This window comes from Podarcis filfolensis, assembly GCF_964270895.1.
Source record: "Podarcis filfolensis genome assembly, chromosome: 15".
Classification (NCBI taxonomy): Eukaryota; Metazoa; Chordata; class Lepidosauria; order Squamata; family Lacertidae; genus Podarcis; species Podarcis filfolensis.
Window position 1 is genome coordinate 14,556,932 of NC_139618.1, and position 21,426 is coordinate 14,578,357.

A 21,426-nucleotide genomic window follows, 5' to 3' on the forward strand; every position below is an offset into this window, starting at 1 on the left:
GCTGGAGATCAGCCGACTGCCTCTCCAGGCTCAGCAGTGAGCGGGTCAGGCTGTCTGGCAGCATGAAGCTGCTGCTTGTCTGCGCCCTGTGCCTGGTCCTGGGGTGCTGCCAGCAGGGGGGCGCCCTGGATGGAGGGATGCTGTACCCCCGGGAATCTCCCTCCAGGGAGCTGAAGGAGCTGGGAGGCCTCTGGAGCTTCAGGGCAGACTGGTCAGAGCGCAGGGACGCGGGGTTTGTGGAAGGCTGGTACAAGAAGCCTCTCTCCCAGGTGAGTGAGCGGAGAAGGCGGGCACCATCAAGGTGAGGCGGGATTTTTTAAAAAAGCTGCTGAGAAAATTTTATGAAATAAATAAATTGATTGCAAAAGCAGCGACCTCAAAGCAGTTTACGAAAAGAAGGAAAGCAATAAGCTTGTCGTGGAACCGTAGAATTGAAGAGGGGGGAAGGGACCCCAAGGGCAGTGGCGTAGCGTGGGGGGTGCAGGGGGGGCCGGCCGCACCGGGCGCAACATCTGGGGGTTAGGGTTAGGGGGCGCAAATCCACGGGTTAGGGGTGCAAATTACTTGCCTTGCCCCGGGTTCTGACAAGCCACGCTACGCCACTGCCCAAGGGTCATCCATTTTGACCCCCTGCAATGCAGGAGCTACAGCTAAAGCGTAAGAAACAGTTAAAACCAACCATTGGAAACCTTCAGAAAGAAAAATAATCAATAAGCTGAAAAACCAAACTGAAACGAATGTCGATATTCTACATGATTCAGTAGGTTTTGCCGAAACAAAAAAGGCACCAAAAAGAGTATAGTGAATTATGGGTTTAATTTTTTAGTTCTTGTTTGATAGCAACATCCGAGCATCCCTAATGGATCAAGCCAAAAACCCTGTTAACCTAAATAACCAACACAGAGGCTGCCATGGGTGTAGCCAGGGGGGGCAGGGAGGAGCAGCTGCCCCCCTAAATAAATAAAAATCAATAAAAATACATAGCAAACTGAGGTTTTGCCCCCCCAAAAAAAATCCTGGCTACGCCCATGGTTCTGGCTGCCCAGATGCTTTGAGGGAGCCAACAAGGGGGGGGGGTTGGGGGAATGCAATGTCCAGTCCCTGTGGTCCCCCCAAACATCTGGTAAACTGCCACTGAATGTGGAGGTTTGACTTAGCTTTCTGGGTAGATCTGTGCTTTCTGTGTTTGTGAACAGTGCACTGGGATCTTTGGAACAGTTTCATTGGAGAGATAGAACCTGAGAGAGCAAGGAGTTGCCATTGATTGCCCTTCAGCTCCAACAGAAAGGAGAAGTTTCGAATATCAGGAAGTGGCTCAGCATTTCTATGTGCAAGAGTGAGGAAATGAACTGTTAAGTGCAAAGCTGGTGAAATAATTGTTTCCCCAAAGAGCAGGAAGTAGGCACGTGCATCTGTGAATCAGGAAATAGAAAGGGTGTTATTTAATGCATTGTTTTATTTCACTGTTCAGCTGAAAAAGTCTTCCAAGAACACTTTGCAAATATCAGTATTAAGATAGTCTGTGCCTTTGAGTTTTCCAAACTCAAGTATGCAACACTAAAGGAAAGGGCATTGGGAGGGAGGAGGGGAAAAACAAACTCAGGTACAGTTGATTGAATAATCACCTGGAATTGAAAGGTTTTGGAAAAGCAGAATGTGCATGATCATTAGTAACTTGCTAACAGCAGTTTAAAAGTCATACTATGTGCTTCAGAAAAGGTGAGTAAAATCAAAGATTGGGTTTGTAGTTCTCCACTGTTTACACGTTAGAATTTAGGCCAAAGAAAATAGAAATGTAAATAGTGGATTGCTTGTGGAAGTGAGCTCTTTGCAGCTTCAATGAATGGGAAAGTGCCTGTACATTAGTGCCCTCTACTGGCTTCTGGGTGTAATTGCCACATTTAATATTCCAAACTGATCCTGTACTTTAAATGGAATATCCTGAGGCCAAGACATGATTTAGTAGGTCATAGAATCACAGAATTGTAGAGCTGGAAGGGACCCAGACGATCATTCTAGTCCAGGGGTCAGCAAACTTTTTCAGCAGGGGGCTGGTCTACCGTCCCTCAGACCATGTGGGGGTCCGGACTACATTTTGAAGGGAAAAAATGAACAAATTCCTATGCCCCACAAATAACCCATTTTTGACGCATTTTAAATAAAAGGACACATTCTACTCATGTAAAAACACGCTGATTCCCGGACCATCTGCGGGCCAGATTTAGAAGGTGATTGGGCTGGATCCGGCCCCCGGGCCTTAGGTTACCTACCTATGTTCTAGTCCAGTCAGCTGCAGTGCAGGAATGTGCAGCTGTCCCATATGGGGATTGAACTTGCAACCTTGGCATTACCATGCTCTAACCAACTGAGCTGTCCAGAAAAAAACCATAACTTGCTAAGTTGCTCTGCATCAGGCAGATTTTTGAAAGCAGAAGAGCAGAAAAAAATATGTTGACAACCTAGATAAAAGTTTGCTGGAGTCTGCTTGTTTGTCAGAATGTACAAACTGCTCTAGTTTTGGAGAATATATGAGTGCTATGTAGAAATGAATGACAAAATGGAATACAGGTCATAAAACCTAGAAGAATCATGCCCCTGGTATAGCGCTGCATGTCCCAGCTGTAAAACCCCGAATCTTGTCCCGTAGCAAATTGGCAGCCAGTGCAACCTTTCCAACATGTTTTCAGTGGGTGAACCCAGAGCTGCTGTGTCTGGACCAAATTTCAGACCTGCATGGGAGAACATCTCTGCCCTGTATGCCCAGCATACCTTCCTCGTCTCTTTCAGTCTGGGCCAGTGATTGACATGCCAGTCCCCGCCAGCTTCAATGAGATCACGCAAGATCCAAAGCTGCGTCAGTACATCGGCTGGGTTTGGTACGAGAAGGAGGTGTTCCCGCCAGCCCGCTGGCTCCTGAGAGATCCTGGGGCACGAGTGGTGCTCCGGGTTGGCAGTGCAAACTACTACTCGATCGTGGTGAGTATGGGGCTCCCTGGGCAGTGCAGCTCCCCATGGAAGCCTGCCTGGTTTCTGGAACCATTGCATTTTTTTATTTTCTGCATTTATGTCCTGCACTCTTCTCCAATAACCCAAGGTGGTGTGTATGGTTCTCTCTCTTCCTCATTTAATTCCCAAAACCAACTCTGCGAGGTAGGATAGGCTGAGAGAAGGAGAAGAAGAGGAGGAGGAGTTTGGATTTGATATCCCGCTTTATCACTACCCGAAGGAGTCTCAAAGCGGCTAACAATCTCCTTTCCCTTCCTCCCCCACAACAAACACTCTGTGAGGTGAGTGGGGCTGAGGGACTTCAGAGAAGTGTGACTGGCCCAAGGTCACCCAGCAGCTGCATGTGGAGGAGCGGAGAAGCGAACCCGGTTCCCTAGATTACGAGTCTATTGCGCCCCCCAGACACACCCAGCGAGCTTCTTCGCCGAGTGAGGATTTGAACCCAGGCCCTAGTCTGACACTCTAACCACTGCACCACCACTGCCTCTCAAGTTCAGGAGTTATTACATGTGAATAAGGAGCCTATGGCCCTCTGGGTATTGATAGCCAATAGCAAGGGATGCTGGGAGTTGTAGTCCAGCCACAGCTTTCCCGCCATTCCAAGTCATGTGACCTGCATGCCTCCCTTGAGGCCGCATTGTTTGTTTGGAGTCTTTGCACCTAGACACCCCGTTTTCTTCCATTGTAGTGGGTGAACGGGGTCCAGGTGACTGAGCACGAGGGCGGACACCTCCCCTTTGAAGCCGAGATCAACCAGCTCCTCCGCGATGCTGCAGGAGAGCCTTGCCGAATCACCATTGCTGTCAACAACACCCTGACTCCCCACACGCTGCCTCCGGGGACCATCCATTATATGGAGAACGAGTCTATGTGAGTTGAAGGCCTCACTGAGGAACCCAGCAACCCTCTAGCCAAAGATTCTGGGACGTTCTGTCTAGAACAGGTGAAGGAAGTCGCTCTGAAATGCGTTTTGCCTGCTTTTATTCCATTGTGGTCCACTGGTGTAGGGAAGAGGCTCTCTTCTCGCACATAATCTTGGGTGTTTTCTTCGGTTTTCCCTCCCCCCCCCTTAAAAAAAGGATTAAGCATATTATTTGCAGGAAGAACAATCAATCCAGTTTCCCTCAGTCAGATTTTGTAATTTTGTGGAATTTAATCCCAGGTGCTGCAACTTTACCAAGCGGTTTAGGCATGTTGGCATTTCTTATTGGTTTGATCTCCATCAATTGTGAAGTCTCCTCAGCTGTCAAACTTTCATGTGTTGTTACATGTCAGCTGTCTTTTAACTCTTAATGTTACAAACGTTACAGACCAATTATCAAAACCTTCCATACATCAGCTGTTGAAACTGGGTATTATTGGGTACACAATAGCAAAATCAAATATTGCGACTCGCTGAATATTCAAAGAGTTTTTGATGACGGATCAACAGCAAAATTTGCAGAGAACCGGCAGAAGCACATCTATAATTCTACTCCCTAATCCACTTAAAATAAATCTGTAACATCCATATTTTATGCAAGACTGCAGGAAACAACCTCCAGATAAGAACTTATCATTTCAGCGTAAATACGTGGAACCTCAGGTGTTTGGTGAATCAGACCTGGTTGTTTTCATCATGCCTTTCAACCCTCAGTTTCCAAGTGCGGGGATTTCCTATCCCCCTCAATGTCTTCTTGAACCCTTCCCCCTTGATCCAGGTACCCCAAAGGCTATTTTGTTCAAAACACACAATTTGACTTCTTCAACTACGCTGGGATCCACCGACCTGTCCTGCTGTACACCACCCCCTTGGCCTACATTGATGACATCACTGTGACCACAGACGTGATGGGAAATGTCGGTAGGTATCTGAAGTGCCAGAGCTAAACAGCATTTGGAAAGCTGGAGGGGGCGGGGACGATGATCCTGCAGTGTCTATGGAGGAAAAGCTTCTCGTGGGAACAAGCTGTTTGTGGCTGGAAACCTGTTAATGATTTCACTTATCAAAGTGAAATTCACCGTAGAATATTCTTGCCGTGACATATTCACACCATCTACAACCTCAGGAAGTCTGCAAACGATTGTTTTAGCCTCCAAATGGCATCCCACAAGCTAAGGTTTATTTAACTAAACGATGGTCCCAATTCTCTCTCTTCAGAGCCGTTTATCCCACAATCTTCACAACAACTTTGTGAGGTAGGCCTGGGTTGCTTTCCCCAAACTGTTGTGGGAGCAGCGGCTGAGAAAATGGCCTACTTTAGGATGCTTTATTATTATTATTATTATTATTATTATTATTATTATTATTATTTATACCCCGCCCATCTGGCTGGGCTTCCCCAGCCACCCTGGACGGCTTCCAACTGAATATTAAAAACAATACAGCATCAGACATTAAAAACTTTCCTAAACAGGACCACTTCTCTAAACAGGGCCGTTCCCTAAACAGGGCTTAAGGGATTCAGTTGGTGGTAGCAGTGGGATCCGAAACGGAGCGGTTCTGATTTGTAGCCTTCTGTCTTCACCAATTCACCTATTTTGCTTCTGCTGGGACAGGCTTGGTGCAGTATTTGGTTTCAGTCCGGGGCAGCCCCCGTTACTCCTTGACCCTGACACTGCGTGACCAAGATGGCGTCACTGTGGCAACTGGAAACGGGTCCGCTGGCGAGATGAAAGTGGTGAACCCTCTACTCTGGTGGCCATACCTGATGCATGAACGTCCTGGATACCTTTACTACCTAAAGGTAACTTAAGCCTTATTTGGACTCAATCCTGGGGGGAGGGAGGGAGAGAAACAAAGGCACGGATCTTGCATGTGGCTCCTGTCCAGGATCCTCAGATCTGCATGGTCCCCCAGTGGAAAACTAATGTCCTGGCCCCTGCTCAGGGCTTAGTTGAGTAGGGGAGGATGCTGACTTGAAAATCCAGAAGGCAGGTGTGCATAGCTGAATAGGATTTCCAGTGGTTAAGAGCAATCCAAAGAAGGGCTCCTGCCTTGCTCTGCCAACAGGAAAAGAAGGGATGGAGGGACACACAGGGAACTGGCTTTAAACCTCAGTAGTGGTTTGAATAAAGCAGGAATGGAAGGAAACTGAGAGGGGGAAAGCGATGGTCTTAAACCATGGCAGAGATTTGAGTGAGCAAGGGGAGACACTGAGGAGAGGGAGCAATGGCAGTTCAAAGCACAGTTTGAGTCCAGTGAGAAGGGAATTGGGGAATCTGTCTGTACCTCTGGCGTTGCTTAAAACCACTTTTATAAATCTCTGCGTTCCTCCATGCCCGCTTTACTCAAATTCTAGGGAAGTGCTGTAGCTCAGCAGTAGAGCAGGTTTGATCCCCAGTGGCAGCTCCAGGTAGGGCTGCCCGAAACTCTGGAGAACCGCTGCCAGCCAGAGTAGACAATGCTGTGGACTAACAATCTGACTTCCTATGATCCTTCCCATCCACAGCCCTTGTGGGAGCCCTCCAGTGAAAAACTCTGCCAGTTTTGTGGGGCAGTTGTGTTGGGAGGGACAACACACAGAGGGCAGAAGGGGTGTGGTCCCAGCTGCCCACCCGCTGCCGTATCTGATCCTTGCAGCACATTTTTGCCTACTCCTGGGTTGGAGAATGAGGCCTTGGGTTCAAGTCTAGCAAATTCCCTGCAAATTATGCAGGGTGCAGATTACGGGTTACCTTGGCACAGCATAGAAATTTCTCCTTCCCCTGATGCTACATCTCAGATTCAGGGGGCTGGTGATTGTTGGGGTGTAAGCTTGCGTGCTCCGACAGCTGATGCAAAAAGGGTGGCTTTTTTGGACCACAGGTCACGCTTTCTGCCGAGGTGGACGGCACTGTCTCCGAAGACACTTACACGCAGCCGGTAGGCATCCGGACTGTGCAGGTCACCCGCAACAAGTTCCTAATCAACGGGAAACCATTCTACTTCCACGGGGTCAACAAGCACGAAGACTCTGATGTGAGGAGTGGCGCCTTGTTTTCGGATCTGTTACTGCTGAGCACTGGTGATGGGCTGTGGGGCTGGGTTAAGAAGCAAGATGGGCCTCACCCAGAAACATCTCAACCTGGGTTTAGATCAGTGGTTCCCAAACTCCCCCACCCCATAAAAAGCATCATTCCGAACTGTGGTTTCCATGACCCACTAAGGAAGCTAATAACACAATAAAATTCAAAACGGTAATGGTTAATTGCGCATTCAGTTAAAAGCTATTTAGTTTAATTAATTCAACAAAACCGACGATCCCATGATACCTGATACTGTAGGAAAAATATTTTTGCACATTCTTAACTAGGAAGTTTATAGCACAAAATATTTATTCGTAATGACTTACCAAACATGGACCTGTCACAGATGTGCCGTAATTAATTTATAAGAAAACCAACAGCTTGGCTATCTTGCGACAACTCAGCATTGTAAATACAAACAAACATGGCCCAAGGAAGTAGCTTGGGAAGTGATAAGAATTCTTTAAATACGAAGTGAGGAAAGTGCTTTGCTGTAGTCTCTAGCGTGGTCAGTCATAGTAAGAGATCAATACACTCGGAGGGGCCCATCTCTAGGGCCCCTCTGCTGCCCCCTTGCCTCTTAGTTCCCCCCTGCCATGGAGTGGTACCGCCCAGTTTGGGAACCTTTGGTCTAGATCGGGGTAGTCAACCTTTTTACACCTACCACACACTAATGCATCTTTCTTGATGGTAAAATTTCCTTACTGCCCACCAGTGCTCGATGGAAGGAGATTTCAGCTTGTGCTGTAGAACGCCCTACTGCCCACCTAGAATCCTGACACGCCCACTAGTGGGCAGTAGGGACCAGGTTGACAACCCCTGGTCTAGATGGTTCCGAGCTAGGTGGCCCAACGGACTGGCTCTGCATGAGACAGTTTCCCATGTCAAATCAACCCTTCAGACCCATGACGACTAGAAACTTGCTTTAATCTTGGAGGAGGAGGACCATCACTCAGCAGCAGTTCAGCTGGAAGCCCAATGTTGGCAAAGGACCATTGCTCTTCTAACTTGTAGCCTCTCCCGTTTCCCTGGGTTTGTTCCCCGCGGCAGATCCGTGGCAAAGGGCTGGACTGGCCCCTCATCATGAAGGATTTCAACCTCCTGCAGTGGCTGGGCGCCAATTCCTTCCGTACCAGCCACTACCCCTACGCCGAGGAGATCATGGAGCTTTGTGACGCCTATGGCATCGTGGTGATCGATGAGTCTCCGGCCGTGGGCATGAAGGACAGGTGAGCGAGTGGCGATTTCCCTGAGCTCCCCAGTGATTTATAGAGCGATGTGCTGAGGTAATTTGGCAACGGTGGTGGTTTGGGAATGATTGGCTGAGCTGGCCTCACGTCACAAAGGGCCGGGGCTGGCCAATGGATCCAAGGCTCCCATTGGCTTGGATGCTCTGAGCCGAGAGGTTGAGTGGAAGCAGATGTACTTTGGGAACTACGGTAAGGGCCTTAGTAGGCAGGAGGCTGAGGAGGAAGACCGGAATAATTCGGCTGCACATGAGGTGAGGAAGGAGCATGTGAGAATGTCATGGACTGGTTGGATGCAGAGGAATGGTAGGAGGAAGCAGCTAGGGAACCCCCAAGGGAAGAAGGCTCAGAGCTCAGGGACTGGTGGTGGGATGGTGATGAGTGGTCAGAGGGAAAGAGGTGGTGTCAGAAGCTGAAGAGGCAACAGGGCTAATGAAGAGTTAACTCCAACTTGCATGGTGTGATTTACTGCTGGGTTGCTCCTTTCAGACCTCTCTTTTGGTATGCCCCACAGAGGACCTTATGGTCTGCAAATAATAACATCTTGGAGATCCCGGGCCTCAGGGAGATTAGGCTAGCCTTGACCAGGGCCTGGTGGAACGCTCTGCCACAAGAGATCAGGGCCCTGTGGGATTTGACATCTTTCCGCAGGGCCTGCAAGATGGAGCTGTTCTGCCAGGCCTTTGGTCAGGGCTCAGCCTGACTCTCCTTCTATTTTTGTATAAGAACTAGTATGAAAAAGGCCTCCCAGCATTCTCACAGGCCCATATAAGAACAGCGTAAACAGTTGGGCCTGATGAGCATTTACTGTTCCCAACCCTAATCCTGCGGAAAACCATCTAATTGGATTTAAATTTGATCCTGACTTGTTTTTAGGAGGTAATTTAATTACCATTGATTTTGTACCAATGTTATATATTTATACCAATGTTATATATTTGATGTTAGCTGCCCTGAGCCTAGTTTCGGCCAGGAAGGGTGGGATACAAATAAAAGATGATTATGATTATTATAAAAGAGGCAAAAAGTGTGCTTTATGATGGACCCCTTTTCCCTCCTTTTTGCTTCTCTCCATTTAAGCATGAACTTTGGTAACAAAAGCCTCCAGCACCACCTCATCGTGATGGAGGAGCTGATCCGCCGGGACAAGAACCGTCCCTCAGTCGTGATGTGGTCTGTGGCCAATGAGCCGGCCTCTTGGCTGCCCCCAGCCGGCTACTACTTCAAGTGAGTATCTGCCACACACAAAACTGTGCTGTGAAGTCTGTACCCTGGCACTCAGCCTGCCCAAAGTGAACTCAAGTATCACATATATTTACCCAGCAAAGGCACCTTTGTTGACTTACTTTTGGCGCCAGGTAAAGACTTCTCGCTTCCCTCAGCCAGGTTTTAATAGACCTGAGGCGATGTTTGACATCAGGCAGGCACCTTTGCTGTGCTTTTTGCTCCCCAATTAAAACATGATTTATCTGGAGAAAACGCCTCCTCAGACCTGTATAGGTTAGGCATGTTGTATTCCTTCTAAGCTACTCTTGATCACCTTTTCAAAGTTTTTAACTGTTTATCCGTTCATTAGAATGTTTTTTAGTAAACAACTTAGGGAATTATTTTGTTGTTGTTGCTTACAATCAAACGGTACCTCAACCGTTAAATAAATAGATGTTATACATATGTCTGTCTGTTTAACAGTATTGTTAGATGCTTGGAGACTCACAGGTACCAAGTGTTTAACAAGTCCAAAATAACAGAGAGGATGGAGGGACACCTGCTATGAGGAAAGGTTGCAGTGTTTGGGACTTTTTAGTTTAGAGAAAAGGTAAGTCAGAGGCAACATGAGAGGAGTTTATAAAATTACACATGGCATGGAGAAAGCGGATAGAGAAAAGTTTTTCTCCCTCCCTCAGAACAGTAGCACTTATGGACATCCAAGGAAGCTGAATGTTAAGAGGATTCAGGACAGATAAAAGAACGTCCTTGCAGTGCAGAGTTAAACTATGGAAATCTCTCCCACAGGAGGGAGGGATGGCCACCAACTTGGAAGGCTTTAAAAGAGGATGAGACAAATTCATGGCTATCCATGGCTGCTAGCTGCAAAGGCCATGCTCTGCCTCCACAGTCGCTAGCAGTAATGTGTCTGAATTCCCGTTGCGAGAAACCACTGGAGGGGAAGAGGGTTCTTGTGCTCTAATCTCGCTTGGCAGTTTCACATTAAGGGCATCTGGTTGGCCACTGTGAGAACAAGATGGTGGACTAGATGGGACCCTGGCCTGATCCAGCAGGCTCTTCCTATGTTCTCAAGTCTAATGAATAGTTTGTAACGCAAACTAACCTTCCGTCCAGGTTGCCATGCAGAGCCTCAGAGGTGCAGGAGGGTGGAATCACATGTGGATGAATTAATTCTGCACAGCGAGAAACAGTTGTGGTTTTGTCTGTTTTTCACCCTTTGCACGCAGGATGGTGATTGCTCACACCAAAGCCACGGACCCCACGCGCCCAGTCACGTTCATCACGAACACCAATTACGCTCTAGATCTTGGAGTAAGCACCATCCCCTTTGTCTCTGTTGCTTATTTAATGTTATTTAAGGCTGGGACGCAGATGACGCTGTGGGTTAAAATACAGAGCCTAGGACTTGCCGATCAGAAGGTTGGCGGTTCGAATCCCCGCGACGGGGTGAGCTCCTGTTGCTCGGTCCCTGCTCCTGCCAACCTAGCAGTTCAATAGCACGTCAAAGTGCAAGTAGATAAATAGGTGCCGCTCCAGCGGGAAGGTAAACGGCGTTTCCGTGCACTGCTCTGGTTTGCCAGAAGCAGCTTAGTCATGCTGGCCACATGACCCGGAAGCTGTACGCCGGCTCCCTTGGCCAACAAAGTGAGATGAGCACCGCAACCCCAGAGTCGGCCATGACTGAACCTAATGGTCAGGGGTCCCTTTACCTTTAAGGCTGGCTTTCTATCCTTCCAAAAAAGAACACTTTCTTTATGCCAATATTTCATAAGATGCTCAGCATGGAATATCCAGGCCAAGTGGTGGGGAACCTCCGACCCCAAGTCCTCATAGAATTATAGAGTCAGAAGGGACTCAAAGCATCATCTAGTCCAGGGATAATTAGGTGAGACCTTGATTCCACCTGGATTCAGGTCTTGTCCGTTGTCGCGGTCCCTTCCAACTCTACAATTCTATGAAGCTTATGCAAGAATGAGTTGCTTGCACCCTTCTCTTTCCCCCATTATGTTTGGGGATGGGGGAAAGGGGGCAGAGAGAGAGAGAACACTTGCCGTCTAGCGGACATGCCTCAAAATCGGCTAAAAACAAAATTGAAATTTCTGCAGGCCCCTTACGTGGACGTCATCTGCGTAAATAGCTACTTCTCCTGGTACCACGACCCTGGACACCTGGAGGTCATCCGCCTGCAGCTGAACTCTCAGTTTGAGAACTGGTACCAAACTCACCAGAAGCCCATTATCCAGAGCGAGTATGGAGCAGATGCCATCGCCGGCCTCCACATGGTGAGTCCGGCTCTTCCGAGGCCAGTCACCTGTAGGCAGAAAACATTTCTTCCCAAAGAAGAATTGCAGATGTCTGAGAGGAGAACTGTACTGAGCAGCTGCTTGTTGCTGATCTGTGTCTGCTCAGAATGCTCAATACACACACACACACACACACACACACACACACACACACACACACGAATTACCTGGTGGCTTTGACCCAATACTGGTACAGTAATAGCCTATGCCTTTAAGCAAGTTTCTAGTCCATCATGAACTCTTCAGGCCTCTTCCCTCCCTGGTGCACATTCACAGATATCTAGCTAAGCCAGTGTGTTGTAGTGGTTAGAGTGTTAGACCAAGACCTGGGTGACCCAGGTTCAAATCCCTCACTTGGCCAGGAAGCTCAATGGGTGGCCTTGGGCCAGTCTGTGAGCCTGACCTACCTCACAAGGTTGCTGTGAGGATGAAATGGGGACAGGGTGAACTATGTATGCCACTTTGAGCTCCTTGGAGGAAAGGTGGGATATCAAAGTAAAAATAAGCAAATAAAGGTGGCATTTTAATTAGGATTTTGGAATCCTGCTTAGACGAAGCGTGGTTTAAATGTCAAACAAAGAAAAAGTCCTGCCCTCTAGATCAGCAGTGGGAAATTTTGGCCCAATCTTTTTTTATTCATGGGCCAAGTTTGAAAGTTGGGTCCTTCCCCGCTGTCAATCATCTGAAATTGACCCATGGGGAGGTGGGGGTAGGGGTCTGCTTTGCCAGCACCACTCCGCACACACCCCCAGAACACCCTGGTGAACCTGCATCCAGCAGGACTGAGCTCTCCACTTATCATGAGATAAGTTACTGTACAACCTTTAGAAGACATCTGAAGGCAGCTCTGTATAGGCAAGTTTTTAATGTTTAATTATTATTTTTTATATGCTGGAAGCTGCTCAGAGTGGCTGGGGCAACCCAGTCAGACGGGCGGGGCACAAATAATAAAATTATTATTATCAGGTGATGAGCGGAGGGTTCAATCCTGCTCTCTGCAGAGTTCTACTTTGTCAGGGTGTTCCCCCACAGGGAACATGGTGGAGAGACAGCACCCAGCAGGATAGAACCTCACCTCCACATCCACACCAGTTGATTGATAGGTGGGCGTTGCTTGGGGAAAGTGGTCTTGCAGGCCAATCTGAGGACCACAACAGGCCACCCCTCTAAAGCAACAGAGAACGAGAGCGTTCCACCTTCCGCACGACAGCGACCCAAATATTGGATGGCTGCTCTCATTCATTGCGCAGCCTGCACTGGTTCCATGCACATAAGGGCTCTTCCTTCCTTCCCGTTCATCTCGCAAGAGAGGCCTCTTCTTTTCCCTATTCCCGCAGGACCCGCCTCTCATGTTCTCTGAGGAATACCAGGCAGCTGTGCTAAAGGAGTATCATGCTGTCCTAGACCAAAAGAGGAAGGACTATGTGATTGGAGAACTCATCTGGAATTTTGCCGACTTCATGACGAACCAAGGTACTGGCGTCTCAGGTTGAAGTGGCCGTGTCCTCTGCGAAAGTCTTCCGCTCCCAAGTTTCTTTAGGACTCTGCCGTTGGGAAGCAACTCATAAATTTAATACAGTGGTACCTCGGGTTAAGTACTTAATTCGTTCTGGAGGTCCGTTCTTAACCTGAAACTGTTCTTAACCTGAAGCACCACTTTAGCTAATGGGGCCTGCCGCTGCCACCGCACCACCGGAGCACAATTTCTGTTCTCATCCTGAAGCTCTTAACCCGAGGTAATATTTCTGGGTTAGCGGAGTCCGTAACCTGAAGCGTATGTAACCTGAAGCATATGTAACCCGAGGTACCACTGTACTAGGGGGTGCTGCCCTTGTTCACTTTGCCTTGCTAACTCCATCTATCGCTTTCCCAAACCTCCTTCACCCACATCTAGCCAACCCCTTCTCTCCCTCTACACCTGCCTGACCCCCTATGGTTCTTGACTACCTTTGCTTGTGCCGAAATGTACAAGCCAGCTTCTCTGGTGTGGTGGCAATGGGGCAGGGGCGTCTTAGAATTCTTGGGATTTGCTTCCAGCATCCTGCAGAATATTTATCAGCAATAAACAAATGCTAGAGTCAGTGCTGCCCCCTGGCAACAGCTCCTCGGAAGTCTTAAATCTCTGGAAACTTTTGACGTTGGTTTGGAGGTACAGTGGTACCTTGGTTGTCGAACATAATCCGTTCCGGGAGGTTGTTCGACTTCCGAAATGTTTGACAACCGAGGCACAAAGGGCGGTTGGCAAAGTCAATGGAGGAAAAAGAAAAACACACAGCAGAAGCCGTTCGACTTCCGAGGCGCATTCAAAAATGGAAGCAAATGCTTCTGGGTTTTCGGTGTTCGGGTTCCAAAACCTTTGGCTTCCAAGACGCTCAAAAACCGAGGCTCTGGCAGGGTCCTAGAGTCCTCCTGCCTCATTCCAAAAGCTTAGTTAGCACTTTCCCAGTTTAGAAAGGAGGTGGGAGGACTCTTGGACCCTGCCAGAGCCTCGAGGGGGCCAAATTTTAGTCTTACTTGCATTTCCAGCACAACAAGGTTGTGTGCGGCTCGTACATTCTGTGTCCAAGTACCCTTGCGACCCAGTTGGTATGAAAAGTTGGGACTGTCCTGCTATAGGCAATGTAATACGGCAGCTCCCAGGTTTTCAAGAGCTGTTGAGGCAAGAGAACAGACTGCCTGGTGAAGCAGGGGGTTTTCATTCACGTAAGGAATTTAAGCAGGGGCTGGCCACATCTGGCAGGGGTGCATCCTGAACTGGACAGGAAGTGGCCCAGAGATCAGGGACAGGGAACCTGCATGGCCCTTTGGATGTTGTTGGACTCCAACTCCCAACAGCCCCAGGCAGACAGCTTTGCCAGCACTGAGAGATGATAGGAGTTGGGAGTCTAACAATGTATGGAGAGCCATCAGATTCCCCATCCTTGGTCTGGATTACCTGCAAGTTCCTTCCCCGCTCTACAAAGCTATTGCCATTGAGCCTTCCCTTTGTATCTTTCTTCCCCATCTTGCAGGCACAACGCGCGTTTTGGGCAACAAGAAAGGTATTTTCACCCGCCAACGACAACCCAAATCGGCCGCCTTCGTCCTAAGGGAGAGATACTGGAAGCTGGCTGAGGAATGCAGGCCCCTTGTGCGGCCCAATTACCATGACATCGGTTTGCCCCAAACTCAGGCATCCAAGTGCACTTGACATACGCTGTTACGTTAAGCACAGCAGAAATTCAATGAGAGGCACTACTGAGCATCCAAATAGAGACTAAATTTCCGTGATTGTTTTTGCTCCAATGTGTTTTCTTCATGAAAGCAGGGGAGGGACCGCAGCTCTGCTCTTCCGTACGATAAAGCCAAAGGAACGTAAATGAAAACGGACAAAGATTTTCTTATAGAACCATAGAATTGTAGAGTTGGGATCCCGAGGGTCATCTAGTCCAACCCCCTGCAATGCAGGAGGAATTAAAGCATCCATGACATTCTCATTTTGAACATGTTTATAGATTCTGGTTTACACAAAGCCAGTGTAGCCTTGTGTAACAATCACCGCAATCTCTTGGGTCTTTTTGACAAGTATGGTGTATGAGCAAGAAGCTGCTGGTTCAGCAGAAATGCTTGTTTATTTCAGTGGCCAACCAGATGCCTATTCTGGGAAGCCCCCGAGCAGGAGATTAGCACAACAGACACACTCTTCCCACTTGTAATTCACAGCGATTGATAGAGCATAGCCATTGGTGGCCTTAACCGCCATGAATTTGTCCAATCCTCCTTTAAAGCCATCCAAGTTGGTGGCCATCACTGCCTCCAGTGGGAGAGAGTTCCAGAGTTTAACTATGTGCTGCGTGAAGGAATTACCGGTATTTTGTCTGTCCTGAATCTTTCAACATTCAACTTTAGCAGATGACCCTATTGGGTGCTAGCATTATATGTGAGGGAGAAAAACTTCTCCCCATTCTTTCTCCACAGTGCATAACTTTATGTACTGTAATGCGGACTGTGACTAAACATCAAGGTATTGGGGGCCTTACTGGGGAGAAGGGCATGAAACAGCAGCACGGATGATGAAACAACACTGCAAAGACATCCACAGATAATTTCTACATTTATTTTTGTTTTTTATACCAAAAAAGTTATGTGCAACAAATAAAACATTCTTACATTATTTACATGGTTTCTGTTTTAATTTCGCATTAGCAAAAAGTGGACCCCAGACCTTAGAATGTCGCAGTCTTAGGTTGAACAGAAAAACGGAACGACTCCAATTTAGACACAGGTGGCGAGTTCGAAACACATGAAAAAGAAATAATAATTGTCAGATCAAAACATACGAGACAGAACACACATTGAATATTTAGTCCATGCTTAATACAGGTTTTTTTTTAATTTAAAAAAATGGTAATGGAATACTTCAGCTTCCTTAGTTTTGCAAGGGTGTGTTTCAATAGCGTTGGCAGAACAGAGGCCAAAGTATTTTATTTTTAAATCCAGGTAGGCCAGGAGCTGCTAGCTGAAATCCTAGCTTTCTTTTTGGATCAGAGACCACATTGAGCAGCAAGAAAACCCCTTTCAAAAGATGTTCTGATTCTGCGGTCTGCTAACATTATTTCCATAAGCAGCGGACCTTTATAGGAAAACACAGACACACCCCGGACTACAGATTTATCCCATCCTTCGCCAATCGCCCTTTGCCAACCTGATGCTCTCTAGATCTTTTGGAACCCCCCCCCCAATCTCTCACCAGCTCCCTCCAGACAAGGTTGGCGAAGGCGGCACAAAAGCAACATGAACACGACAGTTCATCCATCTAGATCAAAACCTTGAAGGGGTGAGTGGAAGCTGGACTTTTGTCTGCCTCAAATAATACGCCTTCATTCAAAATTACCTCACAAACTCCTGGATGCAACAGCTACCCCCTACTCTACTGTGAACGGTCCCACGTGTAATACAAAAATGGGTTTCTCCGACCCACAAGGGCTCCCTGTCTCCCATCCCCCACTAAGCAAAAAGCTGCCTGCTCCCTGTCTGCAGGACGACTTGGACATGCCACACTCAATTTTTGAGGCCCTTCGGCCAGTTTTCAGGGGTTGGGTTGGAATGACAGGCGAGGGAGGAGAATGAGGTTGGTCTCCAGAAAGTCTGGCTTCCCCACACATAGGGCTAATACAAACTTGAAGCTTTAAATCACCGAAAGACAACAAGCATGTCTCTGTTTCTCTCTGGCATAAAATGAGGCAGCTTGGACAACCAGATGCAACTGGCCAAGCATGGTTGTGTAAAAAGACAGGATTTTGGCAGGTGCATGGGGAGAAAGGAGCAAGGGTTCCCTCTTCTACATAGGTCCATGAAGTCTGCTGACCTCAAGAGAAAATCATGTGAGCAAGGTGCAACTGGTGCTGCATTGGGCACCACCATGTTACAACCTGCACTGAAACTGCTTTTTTGCATGGATGGTCTTATCCTCTCATGGCTGAGACCTGGGTATCTCAACCACACATATGGGGAGAGTTAGTCTGGGCTTTTTGGGGGTCCCGCTGGGGTGGGCGATAAAGAAGTGTGCACATTTCTTGCAACCCTGTAGGCAGGTCCAGCCACCACAGTGCGTTAAGGGGCCTGGCTACTCCAAAGGAGAAGGGTCGCCGTCCCCCCGGGTGATGGGAGCAGGGGGAAGGAGCCTGATGGGCTCTCCTGCAGCTACAAGTCAACTGCCGAGTGCCCTGGGTGGCTGTTACGCAGGGGTCAAAACAAACCAGGCTGGGAACATCTGTGATGCACAGAGCCTGCGAAGAACACTTAACAAAACAGTGGGTTTCTCTCCGTTGGGGAGAAAATGAAGGGGGAGGGATGAAGTCAACACCCAAGGTTTTGATTCTGCAATTCAAGATCAGCAGGCAGAGCAGGCCAAATGGCATGGGAGCAATGAGGCTTGCTGGCCCCGGAAAGCAGGAAAAGGCTGGTCCCACGAAGCGGGGAGGAAACACAAAGGCCAAGGTTACAACCGTGTACAAATGGAACTCTTCTCCTTGACCAAAGGTTCAAGGAAAGCAAAGCCTTCTCTCGCCCTCAGATATGTTAAGAAATAATAATAATCAATAAATAAACCCTTACATTTCATCATTACAAGGGCATTACAAGAGCAAGGGCAAAAAACAAAAAAAATCTATACCATCGACAAATTTCAAGACAAGCTTCAGCTTTACTCTTGTTAACACAAGACGTCTTTTGAGAAACTTTTCCCCACCCTGACGAAGACAACGAGCGGTTATTAGTGTTTTTTCTTTCTTTTATACACTGCATGTATGCATATATGTGTATATATATACATACATACACACACATATACACAAATACATATACATATCAAACAGTACTCATATGACCAGGCTTCCACTGCCACCCTCTTGTGCTCGGTTGTGGTCCCTTGTGAGAACCGGACTGTTCATTTGGCAGGCTTTAAAAATACTGTCAAAAAAGACCATGGGGGGGGGCAGATGCCGATCCCACTGAAAACACACTGCGTTTTTCACAAGACACAAGAAGATTTCATTCTAACACCTTAATCTTGTGTTGTTGTTTTAAAAAGGAGAACGGTACATCAAAACGAGGACTTCTTACACAGACTCACGAGAAGTATTTAGACACAGACTGAATGGAATTTTCTAGAAGGAGGTTCTTCGAAGGAGGTTTTCAGCCCTCTCAGATACGAAGGCAGGAAAGAGTCTGCCCTGCACTGGGAGTGGGCAGTGGGAATAGCGCAGGGCTATCCTTTTGGCATCACACGCTTGGGAGAACAGGGATCTCTCAGTTTCTCTTGGATTGGTTAGATACATTCAGATCTGCCCCAAGATATTTCACTGTCCTGTGCAACCCAGGACAGGCACTGCGAGATGCCTAGGAAACAATGCCGGGTGCCAGTGCTCTGATCACATGCCGCTGAGCTCAATGAACCCGCTACCCTTAATACTTTTGCACAAGTGTGCTCAGGCACACACACCCAAAGCAACTGCCGGAGTTATTTGGGGATGAATATATCAATTCCACAGGCTAACTCATACAGGAGCCTCAAGTAGTCCTCCCATGCAGAGAAGCCTCCAGGTGACTGTGGCAGCTGTGCGGTTCCAACAGGGGCTACGGTCACCCACAGAAACTGCCCTTCCAAACCCTCCTTAGCACCTCTAAAACACACACTCTCGCTCTCCAGAAACACTTGCTTTCTTGCTGCCTCTATGAGAACAAAGCGGCAACCTCGTTTTCCCACCGCTGCGGGAAGCTGGAGGCAGGGGGAATAGGAAAGACAGCAGCACTTCCATGGAGGGATCTTTTGAGTGTGGCGGCTGTGTCAAGACTGGAAGCTGCTCCTGCCTTCCCAGATTTCAAGCCCTGCAAAACGGTCCATTTGCGGTCTCCTGCCTTCCTATCAAAACTGGCCGGGCAAAGCCTCCATGGTTGGGTAATGTAGTGTGGGAAGGAAGGGCAGGTAAGCCTCTTCCGCCAGGAGATGCTCCAGCACAAAGAGCAGAAGCCAGTCACAGGGACTGTGGAGCCCACACTGCTGCCCTTGTCGGCAGTGGGCACCAAGCATTGACTTGGCTGAAAGGACCAGTTTTGGGGGGTGGCCAAAAAACTGGCATTCCTGCCCCCTCCAACCAGGCTTCATAGGAACGTCCTTGGAAGGCCTTCACAGCAGCCTAGTGCCTCCCCCCTGGGCGCTTTCGGACTACAACTCTCCTCAAACATAGTCCAAACCACGAGGTTAGCCAAAGTGATCACAGGAGGAACCCATCTGAGATGATTGGTTATGTGGGGAGCCCCATGGGAAGAGAAACACTTTCTACATACTGCAAAGGTTTGTTTCATATATATATCTATCTCTCTCGTACGAACACTTCTGTCTGCCCATTTCAAACACCTCCAACCCCTTGGCCCAATATTTGGTTTTTTTCTTTTTTTCTTTTTTAAGGACAGAAGGCACTTTTTTTAAAAGGAAAAAGAAACACTGCATTTCAGGACGCCATGGAATGAAGGAAAATAACCCACAGTGATGCGCTCTTTCCCTTGAACGTACAGTTTCCAACAAGAACCGTTACGGAATCCTAAGCCTTCCCTTTCAACCAATCCTCTTCATTTTCATTCGCCTGCCCATTTTCTTTTAACACAATCCTTACCCCTCATCTCAAGAGCGGGGGGAAGAGTTCAATATCCACCCTAAACTTCACTCCCAATTTTGTATAAAAGGATCCGGGACCACTAGGTCTCTACAAAGTTTGTCACAATCATTTTATGCGCCAGCCTCGTTGAAACCAAGGGAAACTGCCCAGGGGAAACTCTAAGTGCCCTTGGACATTGCCCTCCATTGCATTCTGGCTTGCATAAGAAGACTTCAGTGCATCAGTTTGCCAGTAAGTCACTGGGATCCAGTGTAACGTCGTAATTCTACGCAGCAGCTTGAAATATACCTCAAACCATTAATACTGTTTGGCCGCCTGACATCGATTTGGAGCGCAAGGTTGGCTCTCCCCTTTTTCTATTTGAGAAGATGGCTCTCCCAATGCCATGACCCTCCATTCCCCCAGGCCAAACCCTTCTTAGTGTCCTCCCAGCAGATCTTTCGTCACCCACGCCAAACAGCTCACGTGTTGCACAGGAACTTGTATTAAGTCCTGCCGCTTTCTGAAGACATGCACAACTTGCCGCATCAAATTCCATTTTCATGTCCAAAGAAAAAGAAGAAGGAATCTCAACTAATTCTCCCTCGTTGCAACAGTTTTCTCCAGAGAGATGGGCTCATTTCATCCTCCATTAAAAAAATAAAATATTCCAACGAGAATTGGAAGGTTTTTCAAGTCGCTAAGCTTCTGAACAAAACCTGGTTTGAGCCGTGATAAGCTTCTGGTTTCACACGGACGCTGCCCAGCGCTTCTGAGCCTTATGTACAATGTTGCAGTAAGTCTTCTAAGTGAAATCCCCTTAGCTACAAATACACATAATGTAAACAGCAACATTTCCGTACGGTACCTCTAAAGTCTAGAATAAAGTTATCATGATCTTCTGTTAAAGACTCCCAAAACTGAATTTATACATAGAATGCAGGGGCTTCCTAGCAAGTGTTACCAACCTGAAATATTGGGGGGAGGACAGAATAGGAGGGTGCAACGAATCTGCAGCTAAGAACTCCTTCAGCGTAGAGTTAAAGCTGGTCTTTGATTGGGTTAGGACTTCCACCGATGCCACCTTGAATTCATTGGACAGAAGTTACCACAGAGCCCGGTTCTTTTCCATTCACTGTCATTAAACCAGTGACAATCCTTGGGGGAAAGCATCTGATATGGAGAAGAAAAATAACAACAACAAAAACCTTCTTTTACTGTGAAATAAACTCGAAACGGAAGTCGGGTCTTCAGACTGTCAGTCAAAAGTTTTCATGGGGGGGGGGGTAGGGGGTTAATCCTGTTTGGGCGGGAGTTGCCGCTTCCAGGCTTCGTTCAAGTAAACTAGTCGTTTGTAGTTGATGATAAAGAGAATGAAGTTCAGCAAGTACGTGACAACGCAGATAATGCAGAATTCCTTCAGGACAAAGTACAGAATGTAGGCCAGGTACAATGATCCTATTACCGACACTATGGAAGACATCATGAGGACTAGCGCCGCTACCGCACTTGCCGTCATAC

The 21,426-nt window shown here is 47.8% G+C and overlaps 2 protein-coding genes across 3 annotated transcripts in view; one reads left to right on the top strand and one right to left on the bottom strand.

The window, feature by feature from the left end:
• Positions 1-15,923, top strand: GUSB (glucuronidase beta). Its single transcript, XM_083588114.1, has 12 exons — positions 1-269; positions 2,788-2,976; positions 3,695-3,876; positions 4,707-4,849; positions 5,545-5,732; positions 6,794-6,946; positions 8,044-8,222; positions 9,321-9,467; positions 10,694-10,778; positions 11,573-11,749; positions 13,108-13,243; positions 14,782-15,923. Exons 1-12 carry the CDS (start codon positions 63-65, stop codon positions 14,958-14,960), a joined length of 1,965 nt encoding a protein of 654 aa, XP_083444240.1. The 5' UTR covers positions 1-62; the 3' UTR covers positions 14,961-15,923.
• Positions 15,847-21,426, bottom strand: part of VKORC1L1 (vitamin K epoxide reductase complex subunit 1 like 1) — a 15,168-nt gene continuing 9,588 nt past the window's right edge. For both annotated transcript variants that reach the window (XR_014542038.1, XM_083588140.1), the window contains exon 3: positions 15,847-21,426. Coding sequence is in view for 1 of the 2 variants with exons in the window: in XM_083588140.1 (XP_083444266.1) it covers positions 21,200-21,426 (227 nt within the window). In the remaining variant the exon portion in view is untranslated.

Excerpts from the sequence above, each read along its gene's own strand:
- GUSB (XM_083588114.1), top strand. The coding sequence starts at position 63 with ATGAAGCTGCTGCTTGTCTGCGCCCTGTGCCTGGTCCTGGGGTGCTGC. Across the intron at positions 270-2,787 it reads ACAAGAAGCCTCTCTCCCAG|TCTGGGCCAGTGATTGACAT; the intron begins GTGAGTGAGCGG and ends CGTCTCTTTCAG. Across the intron at positions 8,223-9,320 it reads GCCGTGGGCATGAAGGACAG|CATGAACTTTGGTAACAAAA; the intron begins GTGAGCGAGTGG and ends TCTCCATTTAAG.